This window comes from Solanum pennellii, chromosome 1, assembly GCF_001406875.1.
Source record: "Solanum pennellii chromosome 1, SPENNV200".
NCBI lineage: Eukaryota > Viridiplantae > Streptophyta > Magnoliopsida > Solanales > Solanaceae > Solanum > Solanum pennellii.
The window spans coordinates 95,667,156-95,686,705 of record NC_028637.1 but is presented as its reverse complement, the minus strand read 5'-3'; the positions used below and the strand labels follow the sequence as shown (position 1 = coordinate 95,686,705).

At 32.7% G+C, this 19,550-nt stretch overlaps 2 protein-coding genes across 3 annotated transcripts; both read right to left on the bottom strand.

Moving 5' to 3' along the window:
* Nucleotides 1-106: 106 nt before the first annotated feature.
* Nucleotides 107-5,432, bottom strand: LOC107001064 (ATPase ARSA2). The gene is made up of 7 exons (XM_015209168.2): nt 5,010-5,432; nt 4,434-4,558; nt 3,174-3,324; nt 2,890-3,000; nt 1,163-1,301; nt 741-856; nt 107-577 (listed from the first exon to the last, which is right to left on the bottom strand). The coding sequence occupies exons 1-7, from the start codon at nt 5,271-5,273 to the stop codon at nt 401-403; spliced, it is 1,083 nt and encodes a 360-aa protein (XP_015064654.1). The 5' UTR covers nt 5,274-5,432; the 3' UTR covers nt 107-400.
* Nucleotides 5,433-8,848: 3,416 nt separating this feature from the next.
* Nucleotides 8,849-19,033, bottom strand: LOC107025214 (SPX domain-containing membrane protein At4g22990-like). 2 transcript variants are annotated; one of them, XM_027915891.1, is made up of 11 exons: nt 18,853-19,033; nt 16,264-16,342; nt 15,669-15,789; nt 15,217-15,528; nt 14,909-15,013; nt 13,702-14,156; nt 12,680-12,981; nt 10,479-10,669; nt 9,795-9,985; nt 9,278-9,411; nt 8,849-9,206 (listed from the first exon to the last, which is right to left on the bottom strand). In XM_027915891.1, exons 2-11 carry the CDS (start codon nt 16,314-16,316, stop codon nt 8,968-8,970), a joined length of 2,103 nt encoding a protein of 700 aa, XP_027771692.1. In that variant the 5' UTR covers nt 16,317-16,342; nt 18,853-19,033; the 3' UTR covers nt 8,849-8,967. The 2 variants fall into 2 exon arrangements, with proteins under 2 accessions (XP_027771692.1, XP_015081526.1); XM_015226040.2 differs by having other exon boundaries at nt 8,968-9,206; nt 10,479-10,663; nt 18,853-19,031.
* Between the last annotated feature and the right edge of the window lie 517 nt (nt 19,034-19,550).

The window sequence follows — 19,550 nt, the reverse complement described above, 5'->3', positions numbered from 1 at the left end:
TTTACGTATGCGGTATTTGTCTAAGAATATCAAAAAACACTTTAATTCTAAAGAACAAGTCGTAATAACAAGGTAACATAAACCTCCACATTGTAATTCATGATTGGAATAAAAATTGTTCATTATCTTCAAAAAAAACTTTGATGCTTTAGGTTTCACTAAATAAAGACTGACTTGATGAATCTAAAGAGACTACTAGTACATTGTACGACTAAATATCCTGACTTATTAGCTTTGTGAAGGTACAAATGAACTTCCTCAACAATAAATAAAACAATCATACATGAAAAATCCTCTTGAGAAATACACAATTATTTGTTCAATGACAACTCCTAAAACATAAAAAAGCAAAAGGCAACAAAACAGCACACTCCATCGCCCAACTTTGTATAGCATTTGATTATATCTTCTGTTTGCCTTTTTGAACTCTCTCTAATTCTGTTTCAGCATCTTTCAACTGTAATTTCAATGCAGCAACTCTATTCTGCAACTCCTCCACCGAGCCTCGAGCAAGAGAGGGCTGGTATGGCGTTACAAAATGATGCGAAAATTCTTTCAGGGCTTCAACGCCACAAACCTATCAAAAAATAAATCATCAGTAAACAGACTGGCAAAAGGTCCTTGCGTGGGTGGTATACTGCAGTATTTCTCATGCTATGGCTACTAGAGAAGATTCATGAATTTGTTGTCGGCACTTTTTGAAGTACAACGAATATAGGAAGAAGCAGATATCTTCATACCTCTTGTGGCAGCAAAGGCAATTTCGTAATGTTAAAGTCATCATACAACATGTAGAACTGATCCAAGTATTTCTGTTGCATCCGCATTCTAGCCTTCAGCAGCTTGGATTCAACAACTGAAAAGGATTACAATGGCTACGAATTAGTGTATCGATACAAGTGGAACATTTATAACTTCAAGTGGAAGAAATTAGAATCCCTATTTAATAAAAGACCGATTCAGAATTTAAAATATCAGTATACTATGCATATTAAGCAGTACTAGTTGAAGAACATATCGACATACTAATTGAATAGTTTAAAAAGTTGAAAGAAATGTTAAATAATGGGCACGGGGAGAATTAACAAGTGATATGTACAAGCCAAAGAGAATTAATGGAAAGAAAAGGAAAGAACTGCAGTAGTTAAGATGGGAAATGTACCTTCTTCGTCAAAAATCACCTGGTTAATTATAATGTTGTGTGTATCGATCTCAAATTTAGCAAGTTCCTGAACTAGTCTTTCAGTCTCGTATAGGGAGAGGAATTCCGGAATGCAAACACAAACAAATGTTGTCAAGTCCTATTAAAAAAAAAAAAGGCGTCGTGTTAACGCATCAGTTTAACTTGAAAACATACAAGCGTAAGTGGACAAAGAACGCAAGGCTAATTGGCATTTCATTTGTAATGAGATATATCTGTAATCCTTTTTTTCCCTTCTTTTTTGAAGGATAAGGTGGTGGACTCTAGCAATCAAAATAAAAGCCACAAAAATTTGAATCAACAGGCAACAAGAGCAAATTCCTCCACAATCAAAGTAAAGGAAGTACAAGAAATAGATTGACTATATCAACATGCTTTTCTCCCGACTTCACTCATTGTTTCAAACTTAAAAAGCACAAGGAAACCAGTTTGGTATTATTAAAACCTAACAATCATATATTATATAACCAACACACAAGGCTGGGTGAACTCTTCACCTAGAGACTAATTTTGATGACATTTCAGAGGCGAAACAGATATTTGAAACAGTAATAGCATCCAACAGAAGACTTCAGAAAATTTAATGAGCCCATTACTCGCATTACTTCAGTCTTTAGGTTTTAACGACTTCTGATCTCACCCATGGTATCTACTATCTAGCGTAGTAAATTGCACAATATAAAAAAATTAAACCCACAGCTTGAAACAACGCCGAAAATAAAGTGAAACAGGGGAGAAATAGTAAAAGAAAAGGTTTAAATTACGTTATATAGATTGTGCTTATCTCTGATCGATAAGTAAAGGAGCTGTATTTTCCACTAAACCACAATAGATTTTAGTATACCAGATCCTGCTAAAGGATATTCTGCCATTACATTCCCTGATTTTGTTGATTGCTATCTTAAACTTACGGTTCCCATCCAGCAATAATAACTCCCTCCTTCCCAATTGTGTGGCAATTTTAACTAGACATAAGGTTTAAGAAAGAAATTAAAACTTCGAAGTTTTAAGAAAGAAATTAAAACTTCGAAGTTTTAAGAAAGAAATTAGAACTTAAAAGTTTAAGAGAAACTAAAACTTCAAAGTTTAAGAAAGAAATTAAAACTTCAAAGTTTAATAAAGGCATTAAAACTTCAAAGTTTAAGAAAGAAATTAAAAACTTTAAAGTTTAAGAAGGAAATTAAAACTTCTGACACATAAGCTAAACATACATAAAGTACCAAAAGTACTTTTCAGGTGGGGTCCATAGAAAATCATGTCAACTCCTATAAAGGCAAAATGGTAACATAAAGATCATGAAGTTACTAAACACGTTAAGGTGCCAATCTTTTTCGGGAAAAAGAAAGGGGAGAGTATCAAACGAATTTTGGGATAGACGGGAGCACATCAAAAAAATCTCTTTATAAGAATGACAGTTTTGCTCCACGAGCTTTCATCCAATGGTAAAGACAGATTGGGGCGCACATCATGAGTTCAAAACCTAACACTGAAATGTAGCCTGGAATTTAAGTGAGAACTGAGTAGAGGGGTGGGTCATTACTCACTGAGTTTCAAAGTTGTGAACAACTGGATTGGGATAAGCTATCTCACAGCAGATTTCTCCGTTAACAACCCCCAAAAAATATACGAAACGTTCTAGTTACGCGTTTAAAAAAAATGGAATGACGATTTCGAGGTAAGAATCTTACTGGGTCCTTAAACTGTCTGTTCACTTCTTCAATAATATCTTTCATGCCTTCAAGCTTCCCAAGGATAGCAGCCTCCCCAAATTCCTCATCAACACCCAATAGTCGAGTCATCTGAGATAGACAGAAGTTGACTTCATAAACTTCATGTTTTCCTTACCCAAAAATAGCATCAACCTTGAACTTAAAATTAACAAAGCTTAGAGAGAAGCATTAATAGAAACAAGGAAAATGGATTTTTGTGTGTTAGGGGTTAGGTGGGTGATTTTATGTGGAGGAGAGATCACCTGACTCAGCATGCCCCCAAATCTACTCTTCAAACTCATCACTTTGGCGAGCCCTTTCTCTAGAGTCGAAGGGAATTGTAACAGCCGAAGAGTATGTCCAGTTGGGGCCGTATCAAACACTATTACTGAATAGTCCATTGTTTGCACCAATCTGGAAAGAAATAAATGCCAAAAAATTTATAGCCCGATTTCATTAACAGCCAAGCAGTGCTAAGCTACCAACATAAAAATATCTCTGCTCTCTAGACACATGTAAGAAAGTAGTCACATTTAAGCACTACAGATGTACCATAAGTAAATGCACTTTGAACTAAATATGTTAGAAGGATCTAACAAATTATCATTTTTGATAACCCTGGTGCCCGGGCCAGCTTGCATGTACCTCGCCTAATTCCACAGAATACCAGGCACCTCCCACCAGCAATAGGTAAGTCTGCCCACTAAGGCTAGAAAAGATATCACCTAGCGCTTTTGTCTCTGCTAGGAATTGAACCTAACCTGAGACTCCACCCACTTCATTGACCACTATGTCCAGGAAAAAGAATATTCAGGATGAGTACTTTCAGTTGAAATAACATCCCTTATCCTATTCTGTTAATAACTAGAGGGGTGTGAATACAAGGGCCCCTTCATGTTCAGTTTGGTACCTCCTTAAGGTGATGCTTAAAGCCTTAAACATCATCTAGCGGAATCACTCATGTCCTTTCAAATTAAAGGAGAGCTCTTTGTATATATGATGGGGGCAAGTATTATAGATCCACATACACCCAATCGGGTAGCTTCCTGGATCATGTAGAGGTTATCCTTAAGTTGTGCCGTGCTTTGAGAGAGTCCCTCTTCTAGTGGGGTTTAGTACAGTAATGATATGGCTCCTTTAATGCGGGATAAGGTCTCTTGGATTACACAGATCATGCCAACTAGGTCTAAACGCTTTCTTGATAAGTAACTAGGCCTAAATACTAAAAGAGAATTTTTTTAAAAATTTCATCTAGATAAATAGATTTTTATAGGATCTACTAGAGTAGATCAATTATTGAGTCTATCGACCACATTACGGAAGCAGATCTTGATTCATGGATGCATATATAACCATTGAAGGCAGGTTTTTAATATCTTGTTCTTTTAATAAGCAAGTGAAGGACAATTCAATTGTGAGGAGCCAAGAAAAAATCTTTATCACTTCCATTGGGGATTCATAAAAACATTTCTTATCAAATGAGTTAACAATCATGGAATTTATTACAAAGGAATACCAATTACTTTAGCATCTCGGCAAAACTCATAGCTTCATCAATTCCAGGAATTGCATTTGCCAAATCAGACAAAAAATCGTCCATCCCATCTGAACTGATTGAGTCTTCTTTCTCCACAGTTGGATCGATTTCCTAAACAACACAAGTTCAATTAAAGAATCATGTCCATCAACAGCATATCAGGGATAAAAAAAGAAATTGAACATGCACTCAGACTGCCAAAAAGTTGTCAACTTTATTCAGTAAAGGCCACACTTTGAACACAATTATTAACTTAATACAAAGAGCATAAGTTTAATCCCAAATAAACAACTCGAAAAAAAAGATTACTTTCCTTTTGAGGTCTAACAATTTTATTTTACTGTCAATTCATACATGAAGAAAAACCACATCTTTCTGTTACATAAGCATATCATATAACAAAATTGTACAATCTTTCATTCCCTACACAGAAAAGGTGTCAATTTTCAACATAACAACAATCAATTCACAAGCAATACAATTGTATTTCAACAAGTAAATAAGATACAAGTAAAAATTCAATCTTTTCAAGGAAAGTGGATTGGGCGTCAGAGAAAAATACCATGGCATACAAATTGGAGAAGCCATTAACAAGAGTGGGGGACTTGGTAAAGCGTTGCTGGAAGGCATCACTGAGATTGTGAGCAGGGTCAGTAGATATGATAAGAACAGAGGATCTGAACTGTGAAAGAAGAATACCAAGAATTGAACTACATGTAGTTTTTCCAACCCCACCTTTACCCCCTACAAATACCCACTTAAGGGTATCTTGTTCTAGCACGTTTTGAACTGTTGCTTCTGGTAAATCTTGATTATTGGAAGCCATGGGATATAGGGGAAATTCCAAAAGACTAGGGAGAGAAAATAGAGAGACCAAAAGAAGAAGAGTCTGGTTTGTTATAATTAGAAACTTGAATTTGTTTGTTTGAGACAGCGGCAAGGGATCTGGACTACTTGTTTAAGAGGTTTAGGGGTAATTGTATAAAGATTTTAGCAATCCAAGTCCAATTTAACTGGAAAAAGGCTTCATTTATAATTTTATATATATATATACACACACGTATATTCTTATCATCATTACTCAAATATATCTTTTTTTACTAATAGAAGTAAAAAATATTAATTTTGAATTTCATTAAAACAAAATTATATTTGATCATTATTTATTTAAATTTTGTTCTATGACCTTTTTAATTTTAGGAAAAAGGGTCGAATATGTCTCTAAACTATTTGAAAAGATTTAGATATACCCCGTTTAAAGTTTGGTTCATTTATACCCTCGCCGTCCAACTTTTGGTCTACATATGCCCTTATGGCTGTTAGTTGGCCAACTCGAAATATCCAACTCATTTTACTTTTCCTTGAATGCCAAATGGATTTTCCACGTCATTTTTATGTATTATCACTTGACATTTATATTGAAGGGAAAATAGTCAAATATGCCCCTAAACTATTCGAAAGGTCTAGATATACCCCGTTTAAAGTTTGGTCCATTTATACCCTCGCGTCCAACTTTTGGTCTACATATGCCCTTATTGGTGTTAGTTTGTCAACTCGAAATATCCAACTCATTTTACTTTTTTTTAAATGCCAAATGGATTTTCCACATCATTTATATATATTAGGGAAAAGGGTCTGATATACCCCTCAACTTTGTCATTTAGAGCTGATATACCCCTTGTTATGAAAGTGGCTCATATATACCCCTACTTGTAAACAAATGGCTCACATATACCCTTTTCCTTTAACGGAAATGAAATAATATATAATTTTAATCTAAATTTTTATTTTTTTTTCTAAAAAGTATAATCCCATACGAGTAAATTTAATCCTCGTCAAACATATTTTTTTGACTTTTTTTTGTTTCAATGACTAATTTATAATTATTATTTTGATAATCAAATTTATTTATGTTTCACTAATATTCTTGTAAAATTTATTGTAGATGACCAAATTTTTTCTTCGAATACGAAATTAAATTACAATACACACAAAAAAAATAGTTTAATCTTTTTCTCTTTAAACTAAGGAATGAAAGAAAAAAATAAAATAAGAATAAGAAATTCAAATAATTATAATAAAAAAAGTCAAAAAATAATTTATGTATGAAAAAAAATTTAATATACCTTGAACTTTGATAGAAGAATCATATATACCCCTAAATAATTTTTTTAAAAAAATTAGAAGTAATAAATATAAATTTAAAACTAATTTTTTAACTTCCGTTAAATGAAGGGTATATGTGAGTCATTTTGTAACGGCAGGGGTATATGTGAGCCGTTTGTATAACGGTAAGGGCATATGTGAGCCACTTTTATAACGAGGGGTATATCAGCTCCAAATGACAAAGTTGAGAGGTATATCAGACCCTTTTCCCTATATATTATCACTTGACATTTATATTAAAAGAGAAAGGGGTCACTCATGCCCTAACTATCCGACCCAATTTTAAAACACATATACGACCGTCATTTAAATGGTTCAATTATGCCCCTAATCCGACTCATATATGTGTGAATTATTCTATTATTTACATCATCATCGCCTGCTGCAGCTTGCAGTTGTGCCTGTAACGTTGTTGCGGTGAATTTCTCCGCTCCCTTGCCTGCCAGATTTGCGCCTCCAGCTCTGCGTTGCACCGAAACGTTTTTCAAACCTCTTCCTTTTCCTTCAGTTGTCGTGCCATTGACTCCTCAGCGGTTCCAATCAGAGCATGATAGTGTTCTCCTTTTAAATGGTTCAATTATGCCCTAATCCGACCCATTAGGATATTTTAAAAAAAAAAAGGGTCGGGTTGTATAGATTATTTAAAAGACGGGTCGTATATGTGTTCTAAAATTAGGTTGGATAGCTAGGGGCATAAAAGACCCCTTTCTCTTTTACTATAAATGTCAAGTGATAATATATAAAAATGATGTGGAAAATCCATTTGGCATTTAAAGAAAAGTAAAATGAGTTGGATATTTAGAGTTGACCAACTAACACCCATAAGGGCATATGTAGACCAAAAGTTGAAAGGCGAGGGTATAAATGGACCAAACTTTAAAGGGGGTACATCTAGACCTTTTTGAATAGTTTAGGGCATATTTGACCATTTTTCCTGTAATATAAATGTCAAGTGATAATACATAAAAATGACGTGAAAAATCCATTTGACATTTAAATAAAAGTAAAATGAGTTGGATATTTCGAGTTGGCCAACTAACGCCCAAAAGGGCATATGTAGACCAAAAGTTGGACGGCGAGGGTATAAATGGACCAAACTTTAAACGGGGGTATATCTAAACCTTTTCGAATAGTTAGGAGCATATTTGATCCTTTTTCCTTAATTTAATGCTTCATTGGATTTTAAATATCTCCTGTATGAATCTCTCCGTTTATCGTTACGCGAATTTCTTGTTCTTATTTCATTTTTTAGTAAAAATATGAAAAATAAAAAGTAAGAAATGTGAATAAAATAAAAGGAGAAAAATGTAAGAAAAAGTTTATTTTTATAGACATGTTGTAATTTATTTTTTCTATGTGTGGAAAAAGAAAGAGACACGTGATAGATTTTATAAGAACATGAGTGGGGGAAAAATGATTATCAAGATGTTAAACTCAACTTAGTTGGTGAGTTAAAAAAGGTAAAAGAAAATCATGTGCGACATAAACTAAATATATCTCTATATAAATTGAGTTTAATAAAATAATTTAAAGTATATTATTTAAAATCAAAGAAATTTCACTTTCGTTGGCCAAAAAGGTATATATGACCATTTGTATAACAATAAGTCAACGATATATTTAATCATTTATATAACAATAAGTGTATATATGAATTATTCTTTTAATCGAGAGAGTTTTGAGCTATAAATAGGTCTTAGGAAGGAGGCCGAGGGTGGGGAGGGAGCATACCTTGACTTTTTTTAATTGGTTTGAGTCAAATAACAATGATTCGATATATTATTTTTACACTATTTTTGAAAACCGCCTTAAACACAAGAATTGTAACTAGAAAGGAAAGGCGATAGGAGAATAGCTTGTACATTTTTTTTTGTGATATTACAACTATAAGCAAATCAAAATAAAATAATGGGATAATGCATAAGTACCCCTCAATCTATGCCCGAAATCTCAGAGACACACTTATACTATACTAAGGGCCTATTACCTCCCTAAACTTATTTTATTAATAAATTTTTACCTTTTTCGCCCTACGTGGCACTATCTTGTGGGTCCAATGTTGGTTGACTTTTTTTTCCAAGCTAGTGCCACGTAGACCGAAAAGGGGTAGAAAATTACTCATAAAATAAGTTCAGGGGTAATAGAACCTTAGTATAGTAAAAGCGTATCTTTGAAATTTCGGGCATAAGTAGAGGGGTACTTGTTACTAAAAGCAAGAGAAGCTGAAAATTAAAATTAATTGAAAGAGAGATTTAATATAACTTTATATTGGTAGTTTTTCAAGTTAGATAGTTCTCTTACATGTAGTTACTATGTACAATATGTAGAGAATTAAAGGTTGTATATGATGATAATTAATACATAGAATTGTAAGTAAAGCAAGTGGCTATGATGGAGAAGATGCATATAAATAGTGAAGGTAGCAATGTGACATTTAAAAGCCTACTCATTCCCCAGTATCCTGCCAGAGTTATTGTACTATCTGCAAATACTCGAGCTAAGGTTCCGGCTTCTGTTGAAAGTAGTCCACCATTATACGTCCCTTTAGAAAGCCTTGAAGACATGACTCGAGATAGAAGGTTAAGGTTAACACCTGCATGTTTTGAACCTGATTAGTTATGTTGTTGCATTTGAAGTCATTGGTGCTATCTATCACGAATTTACCTTCGAGTACTTCAGCAGCTACAAATGTGATTAGAGCTGAACATACATATTGTGGTACGGAATAAGGAATTACGACATGGAAACTCAGAACTATACCCAAGCATACCAAGATTTCTGATGCAAGCAAAACTTGTCTGCAGGAAATCATTGAAACTTAGTATCAGCATCAGATAATAGCTAGACAAACTTGTCTGCTCTTCTCTTACAAAGCTAAATCGACTTTGAATTTAGTTTGTTGGGTAATTTTGGCAAACCAGTGGCTGCTGATGGATTACAAGTTCAGCTAATTATGATCGGAATCTTCACATTAGTTATAACCTAGTACTATAGACCCGTTCAAATTGGATAAAGGAATATCTCCCGAGATGAATAGCAGTTAATTCAACCAATGACACAATGGAAAACAGTTTCATGCATATTGAGTTTTGTTCCGTGATTACTTTCTTTTTAACGTCAATGCATGTGTTATTGACGAAAAATGTCAGGAAATTAGAGATAACATAGCTTCTGTGTTTACCTCTCCTCAAAAATGTTGCTGAGGTAGCTTCCAACAAGAATATTCACTGGAAGGACAGTCAACCCAAGACATGCAAGGAAAACGGCCACATTGCTTGTTGACCATATGAAGTAGTATGTGGTGACAACACTTGATTCAGCAAGTAAAATCTCCATAGCATACTTTAGCATAAAGTATATGAACAGTTGAACCTGTTCAGAAAGTCATGAGTACATAAACAGTTAAAGCCCGTTAAGAAGACAGAGAAAGAGACAACTATGCAATTTCAGTCTGCACAACCCTCAGAAAGACACAGAGGCATCAATGTGTTCCTAAGGCTACAAATTTGTATACAACGTTGAGTCTCGAGAATCTAATGGATACAACCAATTTAGATTGACTTTCTAACACACACTTAAACAATTCTCTGCAATATAGCCTCGTGTTTTGTTTCCCCTGGACCTAACAATTCCATTTACCAAGAAATCCATGGTTAAAATATACACAACGGTAAGTTATTTAAATCTGAGATAAAATGGTTCAATATCACACCAGAAATTGTCATCATTTTGACGTGTGTAGAGGATCTTCTATAGATGTCAACAAACCATATGTCTTTTATTAAAGTTTATTATCAAGATTTGGTTAACCCTCTAGTCTTTAGCATAAGCTATCATACTTCTTGAAATCAACTGAAATTCAAACCTTCACTGATGGGGTAAGCAACTTATATGCAGAGACGATGGAAGTAACAGGTTTTTGGATCTCCTCTGCAGATTCTTCACTATTATCACAATCTTGGTCTTCATCTTCGTCTTGTTTCATCTCTTCTGCACTTAAAAGCAGTGGCTCGGTAATACCTTTCTGCACTAAGCCATTTTCAATCTTCCCTGAAACTCAAAAAAGAGTTCTTTCAGATGGAATTCTGATTACAGCAAATGTAAAATTTCTGGAGCAAAAGTCATAAACGATGAGCACGGAGTTGTTGCATATAATGTGCCTTCATCAATCACAGATATTGGGTAAGAGTGAAACTGTTGAATAGAAGTAACTAACTTTAGGATGGATTACTTTAAAGTAACAAGAAGCACGCGACAAAGACAAGATTAGATAACATATAGTTATTGATGTCTCCACATGTAGAGTTTGGTTTCGTTGCTCCGACTGAAATGTCTACCTAATGAGCATCAAAATTCTATATGCTTTGAATATTGAGGAACGGAGGAATCTGGGAAAACTCGCCAGCCGTAAAAGGGATAGATCATCTACTAAACCATCAAGCCAGGCAAAAGAAAAAACAGATCTGAGCCATTAACGGTCACCCCAACAATTTGGCATTTATATGTTGTGTTTGTTTGACCAATGCAAGGACTGGATCTACAAAGCCTCCTCAGATATTCAAACAGTCCACCAGATGGAAATAAACAAACAGTGAACAACAGGTTTGAGACTTTATGGAAGAAACAAAAGAAATGAATAGAAATATGACTAGGTTTCGAGTGATCATATGAGCAGAAAATGTGGTAGTATACCACGAGATCATATCTCTAGTGTTATTCACAGGTGGCAACAATCATTCTGCTAAATGAGGCGCATGGAAAAGAAAACTATAAAAATCTGTTTTGCTCCATGACTGAGTTCTCAAAGTAATGCGTATCACAAATGTGTTGTTCTTCTTGTATTCCAAACATACTTAGAACAAAACTTTGAACATCTTTGTAAGAAAACAAAGTTTAAGAACATTTTCACAACTAGAAAATTAAAACTAGTAGCGAAACTAGAATCAGAAACAGATTTTAAAAAAAAATTATACGAAATATTTTTCTTAAAAAAGAATTGTTGTTAATATGTGTCTAAAGAATCTTACTGATTCCAACAAACTTTGCAGAAACACGAAGTTACCAAGTTTAATGAAACAGTGAAGAACAAAAGAATAGAAGAACTGAAATTAATTCACAAATGTAAAGTTTGTAAAACACATACCAGAATCTGGAAAATTTTTAATAGGAAAAAGATCAAGTCCACTGAATTCACAGTGTCCCCTTAAGGAAATTATTCCCCTCTAGTATCCGAGTTTTGATTTGAAATATGACTCCCAAGGTAAAATGATCTCAATCACCAGAGTATAGATACCAAAAACTCCGGTGTCAGCGAACCATTCAACGGCAGTAAAGTACACTTAGAATACTAGATTTAGTAGTTGAAGAAGAAGTCCATAAATTCTATTTAAAATGAGAGGAAATCCCTCAATTTATAGAAAACAAAGGGTAGTGCGAAAAGGTTCTTATTGTGCCTTACCGGAAAGGTCACAAACCTTTGGAAAAGTCACAATCTTTCAGAAAGGTCGTCANCACAACTTTCCATAAAAGTCACAACTTTTCATAAAAGTCGCAACTTTTCATAAAAATCACAACTTTTCATAAAAGTCGCAACATTTCATAAAAGTCACAACTCTTCATAAAAGTCGCAACTCTTCATTTTCCATTCACACCTTTTTTAAAATCCAACAAAATGCACTTGTGCATAGTATATATTACCACAGATAGTTCCATCATCTTCTTTTTTTTCTTTTTGAAAAAAAAAAGTGGGGGTGGGAAAGGAGATTACAAGATGAGGGATTGAACCCTCACCAAATTGAAAGTTCAGGTAGCTGGCTACTAAGATTCCCCAATAGATTCATCTCACTGTGACAATCATGTGACTTCTCTATCAAACAGATTATCCATTAAACTTGTCTATGTATATAAATTGGGAATACATGAGACTAGATATGTAACAAGTAATTTGCAATTAGTCAGGAGGCACCTGGTGTAGCAACTTATAGAAGGTTCTCAAGAAGTGAACAACGAATCAAGTGAAAGAGCCCAAAAGGAAGAGGTAACTAAGTGTTAGTGTAGACGACATACCAGTATTGGATTTTGGTAGTAGAGCATCCTCTATTTCCTCCATTGGAGGTTCTCTAAAGGTAGTCCACAAGCATAACAGGTAAATAAACCATGCAAGAGCCATTATCCATCCTGGTAAAGTGTCTTGGTTAAAAGTGATATTCAGGAACTTAAAGTTAGTTTGAAGCAAGCAGGCAACAGCTGGACCACATGCCATTCCGAGTGCACTTGCACTTACAAAACCAGCTGAAGCCTTCATTCGCAAGTGCAGAGGAACACAATCAGTGATATAACGCCTATTAACTGCCCTTGCAGAACCAAGCCTGAAATAGTGAAAAGCCATCTAATGATAAAGACTTACTGGTCCTGAATATGAAATTGAACTAATTAATTGAAAGTTTTAATCTCGATGAAGTGGAAAACAAGCACATATGGCATCGATAATAGATGGTTCCAATTGAACAAACAATATTAAAATCAATCGCCATTCAGATAAATCTTTTAAGACCAAGAAAACAAGAATGGAGTAGATACTTAGAGCTACTCCCTTTTTTCTGATTTAGACAAAATCTCTATTTTGGAAACCAAGAAGAAATAATTTTCCTGACTCCTGATGATGGATATACTTATAACACTCCAATAAAAAGAAAACAAGAGGTTCTTCCAATTCCTTTTATGTTTTTCCCCGAATATCTGCTATGATCTTCTGACGTCTCATCCAAAATGTCCAGACTCCTCTTCAATAAATTTAAGATATCTAATGCTCTAGCTTATCAAGGGGACAGATCATTTCCATAACTCCAACTATATACCAAGTAATGTTGTTTTTGCTCAATAAAGTGCAAGTCAGACTTGTCAAAATGTTCTGTATTGTATAACTTATGAACAGTAATGATTATATCCTCCTTCAGTGAATAAGGATATCCTTTCAAATAATTACTATCATAAAAAGAGCTAAGACCAAAAGCTAAAAATATAATTGTACAATAAGGGATACGGAATTACAGATTACTTAAGTAGCACTATAGTTGTGTAACACTTACCCACAAAATAGACGTCCAACTAGAAGTAAGTATATCGAGTTGAAGTCATACGCCAGTGCATATAAGGTATTCCCGACAAGAAGGACAATGCTGCTGAATAAAAGAGGCTTCATGTAGGATTTATTTGACCATGCACTAAAATACACTGAAGAGAACACCTGAGCAACAGCCATAGACCCAATCACAGCCCCACAAAGAGTTGCTGCAGCTCCAAGACTCATAGAGTAGTCATCTGCTGTTGGGACTATTATGTATGTGTTAACCATATACAAGAATGCATTTGCCAAGTTCAGCAGAAGTGACATCAAGTGATATCTCTCATTGGCAGCATGATCCGCGGAAGGAGTTGGTAGTTCTTCTGGTAAAATGAGTGCATGTTTCCCCAAATAGTGAAGGAAATCAGTTGAATTTGTTAGTCTATCCACTGCTTGATTAATAGAACTAATGATTGGGTCCTGCATGGTAGCAATAAGTGTTAATCACAAACAAAATCAGGATGACTGGAGCTACAGGTAAATGATTTTTGTATCAGCTCATGTCTCCTTTTAATACTTCACTTCTCATCGAGTCAATTTACAAGAAGGAATTCTTCTTTATACCACAAACCTAGACAGATTTCTGTAGTTCTCACTTCCATATGAGGAGTGCAACTATACCCTGAACAAGAATCTGACACAAGACCGGTTTTAACACAAAAGTTTGAAATTTCCACTTAAATCACTAGAACTTACAGAAATTTTCAAAACAAGTGGAGATATCACAGAATACTATTGGGTGGCATAAATATTATATAGTAGAGTTACTTCATGTATTTTCTTAAAGAAGTGTCGCCCGCGGGAAATAAGCGATGAGAAGTATCTTTTGTGACTTTTTATACCATGGGGTTTACTTTCTAGAACCAAAATTAGTTTTAATTATAAACAAACTAAAGGTTAAACTAATGATAGAGACGTTGGGAAGTTGTATCAAACATGAATTTGTGTGTGAAAACAAGGAGGAGTCAGTGTTCATCTTTTGAATGTATTAGATGTAAAGAGTGAATTATCTGTCTATCTGTTCATAACTCATAATTACAGAGAAGAATAGCTTATAAATTATGTAACTAATAGATTAATAAAAGAAATTTACAACCTGCTGTGCCAACTACTGTAAGATAATGTGATAAAGTAACCTGAATTGGTTAAAACTTAAAAGGACAAGAGAGTACCTGAAAAGGTAGACCCGGGTGATCATATATGGAAGTAAAGTTCCCCTTGTTGTCTTGGAGATCCGCAAGATTGCGAGATATGGTTCCAACTACAGCTGAAACGCCCTGCATGTGACTTGCATGGCTGTAAGCTAGTTATGTTTTTGATTCATGCTAAAGATTACAGAAATAATGTCTCAGCTAATTCTGTTGAAAACTGCTATAATCCTAAAAGTTTAATTTAGAGAAAACAGAATAAGTTACAAAAGAACAGTACTAGAAAACTAATGAGAACGGAAAATAAGAAAAGTTGAGTTGAGTTGTCATACCACATGCTTAAATATTTGTCTCAGCTGGGAATAAGGATGATTTGCTCGAGTCTTGACATAGTAATTGGTGAATTTATAACCACATCTCTTGTCAAACTTTTTCAGTATCTTGCGCACACCAATGGCATTCATTTCAACGAAAAAGAGAAGCTGTAACAGTTCTCTGCCTACATCTCTATATGACTGTTGAAGTTCAGATAATTTTGAACCATCTTGTTGCTGTACAAGAACATCATGCTCTTGCCCAAGAGTAAATAACCTGCTTGCCAGTTCCCCTTGTTGCTCCAACAGGAATAAGACAATCTTTTCGATCTGAAATCATGAGGTAATGTTTAACTAATTCACAGCAGCGGCAATTGTATAGCATATAAAGTTCATTTGCATTTCTTTTATCTGTACATTACAGTCCAAGATTTTCGTACAAATTAGATACGTTCTGTTTATGTTTGTACCTGTTTATCTAGAATCCTCGAGAAGTCCTTGAGAACATACTCGCGACTTTGTTCAGAAACTTCAATCTGCTGCACATAGTTCTTTACTTTCTTCTTCATCAACTTATAGTTAATGTAATATCTGAAACAAGTCAGTGTTACCATCAGTATTAAGCCGCTCTGCGTTTAATACTGTTTGAAGCAAAAAAACTTAGCAATGATTAACTAATTTACAGTTAGTTAAGTTGTGAAAGCTAGGCTGAGGCTTGAGTGTACATGATCCTGTTTCAGCATAGAAAGTAATGTAAAAGAACAAAAATAGTGCTGGATAAAATAAACATATATAATCTCAGGCTACCTGCATATAAACTTTCATTCAATACACCAACCAAACCAAAAAGGATAAAGAAATAATCCAATATAACTAATCTCAACATTACTAATACCGTAATACACCATACATTCGATATTATTCTTATACATCGTTTCTAACAAAAGAGTTGGTGTAATTACTAATACTAACAAATTAATTTTCCAAAATACAAATTACACTGAAGTTAAGCATTGAAACATGATATTAAAGATATATAAAATTTGGGGAAAATAATAAATGTACCCTTGCCATTCTTGAATTTGAGTTTCTTTCAACTTTTTCCCGAAGGCAACCATCTTTCAGAAACAGGGCAATGTTAAATCTGACAATATGAAAGACAAAAAATAAATTTAATTAATGATTGAAGAGCTGATACTTCAATTTTCAAACTAAGTAAAAAACTGAGATCAATTGTCAAAATTATGTGATACAAAGTGTTCCAAATAATATAAACTTATTATTGTTTCCAATATTATATTCCCAAAGAATGATCTTTTCTTATATAAAATTTTAATTTTAGCTTTCACTTGGCATGTTTTAGGCCGTAAAATTAAAAAACAATTTAATATATTTAATATAACTTTAATTTAAAATTATAAAATTTAAAAATCTTTTATATTTTATTAAATTTCGTATCAAATCAAACTTAATAATCGGATATAAACATAGAATCCAGTTGCATGTACATGTGGCAAACATGCATGATTACAAATTTTACAGAACACGACAAAGTTTCCATTTTTTCTGCTTTTTTTCCTCCCTAAATAAAATTTATGGAATACCATTGAATGTAAAACGCAAAATAATCATGCAGGAAAAATTGGGGAAAATAACCTCAAAATCTGGAAAAGAATTAAATAATAGAAAAGCTGTTCAGAACAGAGTTCGTTGAGTAGTAAAATACTCAAACAAGTTTAGCTCTCAGAAGTCAGAAATCTCGCTTTATTTTTTTTTCTTTCTTTTTAAAAAATATAAATTTTATTTTAAAAATACTAAGTTTGATATTCGAATTTACAGTCAAAATAACTTTAGCTACTCCCTTGCTCCCGTGACATCTTTCGAGTTTTAAAATTTTAACTAAGAATATTTTTTATTATAATTTTTTAAAGGTATTGTGATTTATATTAATTTTTTTATATAGTTTATAAATATATAAATTTTATTTAAGATAAAAGTTAAAAATTCATATACAGATAATTGTTTAAACTTAAATTATTTCACTCTAAAAACGAAAAATATCACATAATTTTATGCTCTCTCCGTTTTAAAAAGAATGTCCGTATTTCCTTTTTAGTTTGTTTGAAAAAGAATGACTCCTTTCCTTTTTTGACAACACTTTAACTTTAACTTTCCACGTGGCATATTTAAGACCACAAGATTAAAGGATATTTTGATATATTTAACATAACTTTAATTTAGAATCATATGGTTAAAAAGTTTTTTTCTTTTCTTAAATTCTGTTTCAAATCAAACTATATCAATCTTTTTGAAACGAAGAGAGTACTTATTATTTATTTTTTTTGAAGGAGACAACCTTTTGAGTTTTTGGATACTATTATATTCAATTATGACTTACACGTGGCACTCGCATTTTGCAAGTGGTACATGATCCTTTTTCTTTTTTCTCCCTCTTTTAGATTCTTGATGTTGATAGTATTCTTTTATAGCCACAATCGTACTACTCTTTAGTTGGTTTTAAATAATATAGTATTTCTTTTATTGTAATTTATAAGTATATAAATTTTATTTTAAAAAATTTAAAGATTTTATGAAGTAAATTTTTGATCAAATTAAATTTAAACTGTTTGATTTTACGTGTTATAAATTGAAATAGAAAAAAATATTTTTTAAGTTTATATTTATCTTATCAAAGAATTATTCTAAATTAGTAATTCATAAAAGTTATATATAATAAATTTAATTAATTCATAAGATCATTTTCACTAAAATTCTCCTCATAACTAACTCATCCCAGTCATTTTGGAAACAAGAGATTGTAGTGCATATATCCAAATACTTTAATTATTATTATTATTATTATTATGGCAACTGTGCCAAAAAAATTAAAAATATGCGATATAAATTTAAAACATATTATTTGTCTATTTTATCTTTTTCCACTTCCACTCAAAAGAAAAAAAGATGGAAAAAATGGCAAGGCAAAAAACAAAGCAGCAGGTCCACACAATAATTAATTAGTGGGAACTGGATTTTTGTTTATATTCAAAGTGGTCAAGCAGAAAAAAAAATATGTACAAAATAAGATACAAAAAAAAGAATAAAGCTACTCTAGATTTGAAGACCATTACTTTTTTATTAGCTATTTTAAATAAATGAAAAATACATTCTAATATTTCCTTAATAAGAAACTTTTATAGTTGTTGTATTTACACGTCTTGAAAATCTCAGGATCACAAGTTTCAACGTCTTTTTCTAACAACTATAACTAACAAGTTTGTATCAAATCAAACTATGAAAAAACTAATTATAGGAACAAAGTGAGGTACTTAGTACTTTTCAACATTCAAGAAACAGAACGAAAATATATAAATGCAGCTAATCATGATCATGATTCATGAACGAGAATTACTATTAGAATAGCTAGGGCCGGGATCTTTAGTTATACAAATAGTCAGATAAATTTATTGTTTACTTTTTTTAATCCGTATGCGTAGATTATACATGGATTATACATTCATTCAGAACTTTTAGTTTGCTATTTAGGTTCGGTTTCCAATATCATTGTATGGTATAGCTGAGATTTTCTGAGTAAAAATATGAAGAGACATATATATATATATAGAGAGAGAGAGAGAGAATAGAAGTGCTTACATTTTTAAAGATGCTTAAGAGAGCAAATGAAGATATTATATTGTTGATGCAATGTGTTGAGTAGTGTCTAATGAGAGTCCATACTTATAATGTTTGTAGAGTAAAGTGAGTGTGCACATGAATAAGAATTTGAAGAATCTTTGTGGGGTTTTTGTAAGCAAAATTAAAGAGGGATTTGTTGAGGCCTTTTGGGATTTCAAGGGCCATGTAAGTAGGAACAGTTCCAACCAAGTAACTCATTAATCTCTAAGATTTTGACACGTTTTACAATATGGACTAGTTAAATAACACTAACTCCTAAAAAAAGACAAATGAAAATAGCCATCCCTTTCAATTTATTTGCTATTTACTTAAACTGAAACTAAATTTTAGATAAAAAAACAGGATTTTCAACAATTACATGATTATATATAATAGTTATGTGATTATAATTTTTTTATATATAATTTATGGTCCTAAGCTTATCATAACATCTGTGTAACGGTAGATTTTTATAATCATAAATATGTCCTAATATGAGTTTATTTCTTATAAAAAGATAAAATGAAAATTTTAAAATCGGAGAATAAGATAAAATTCCTTTCATTGCATTTGTCTGTCTAATGTATTAAGAATATTTTTTTTTCCGTCAGTACGTTACCAAAATCATGTAGCACATTGATCTTGTCACATTACAATTTACGAGGAAATAAAAGAAA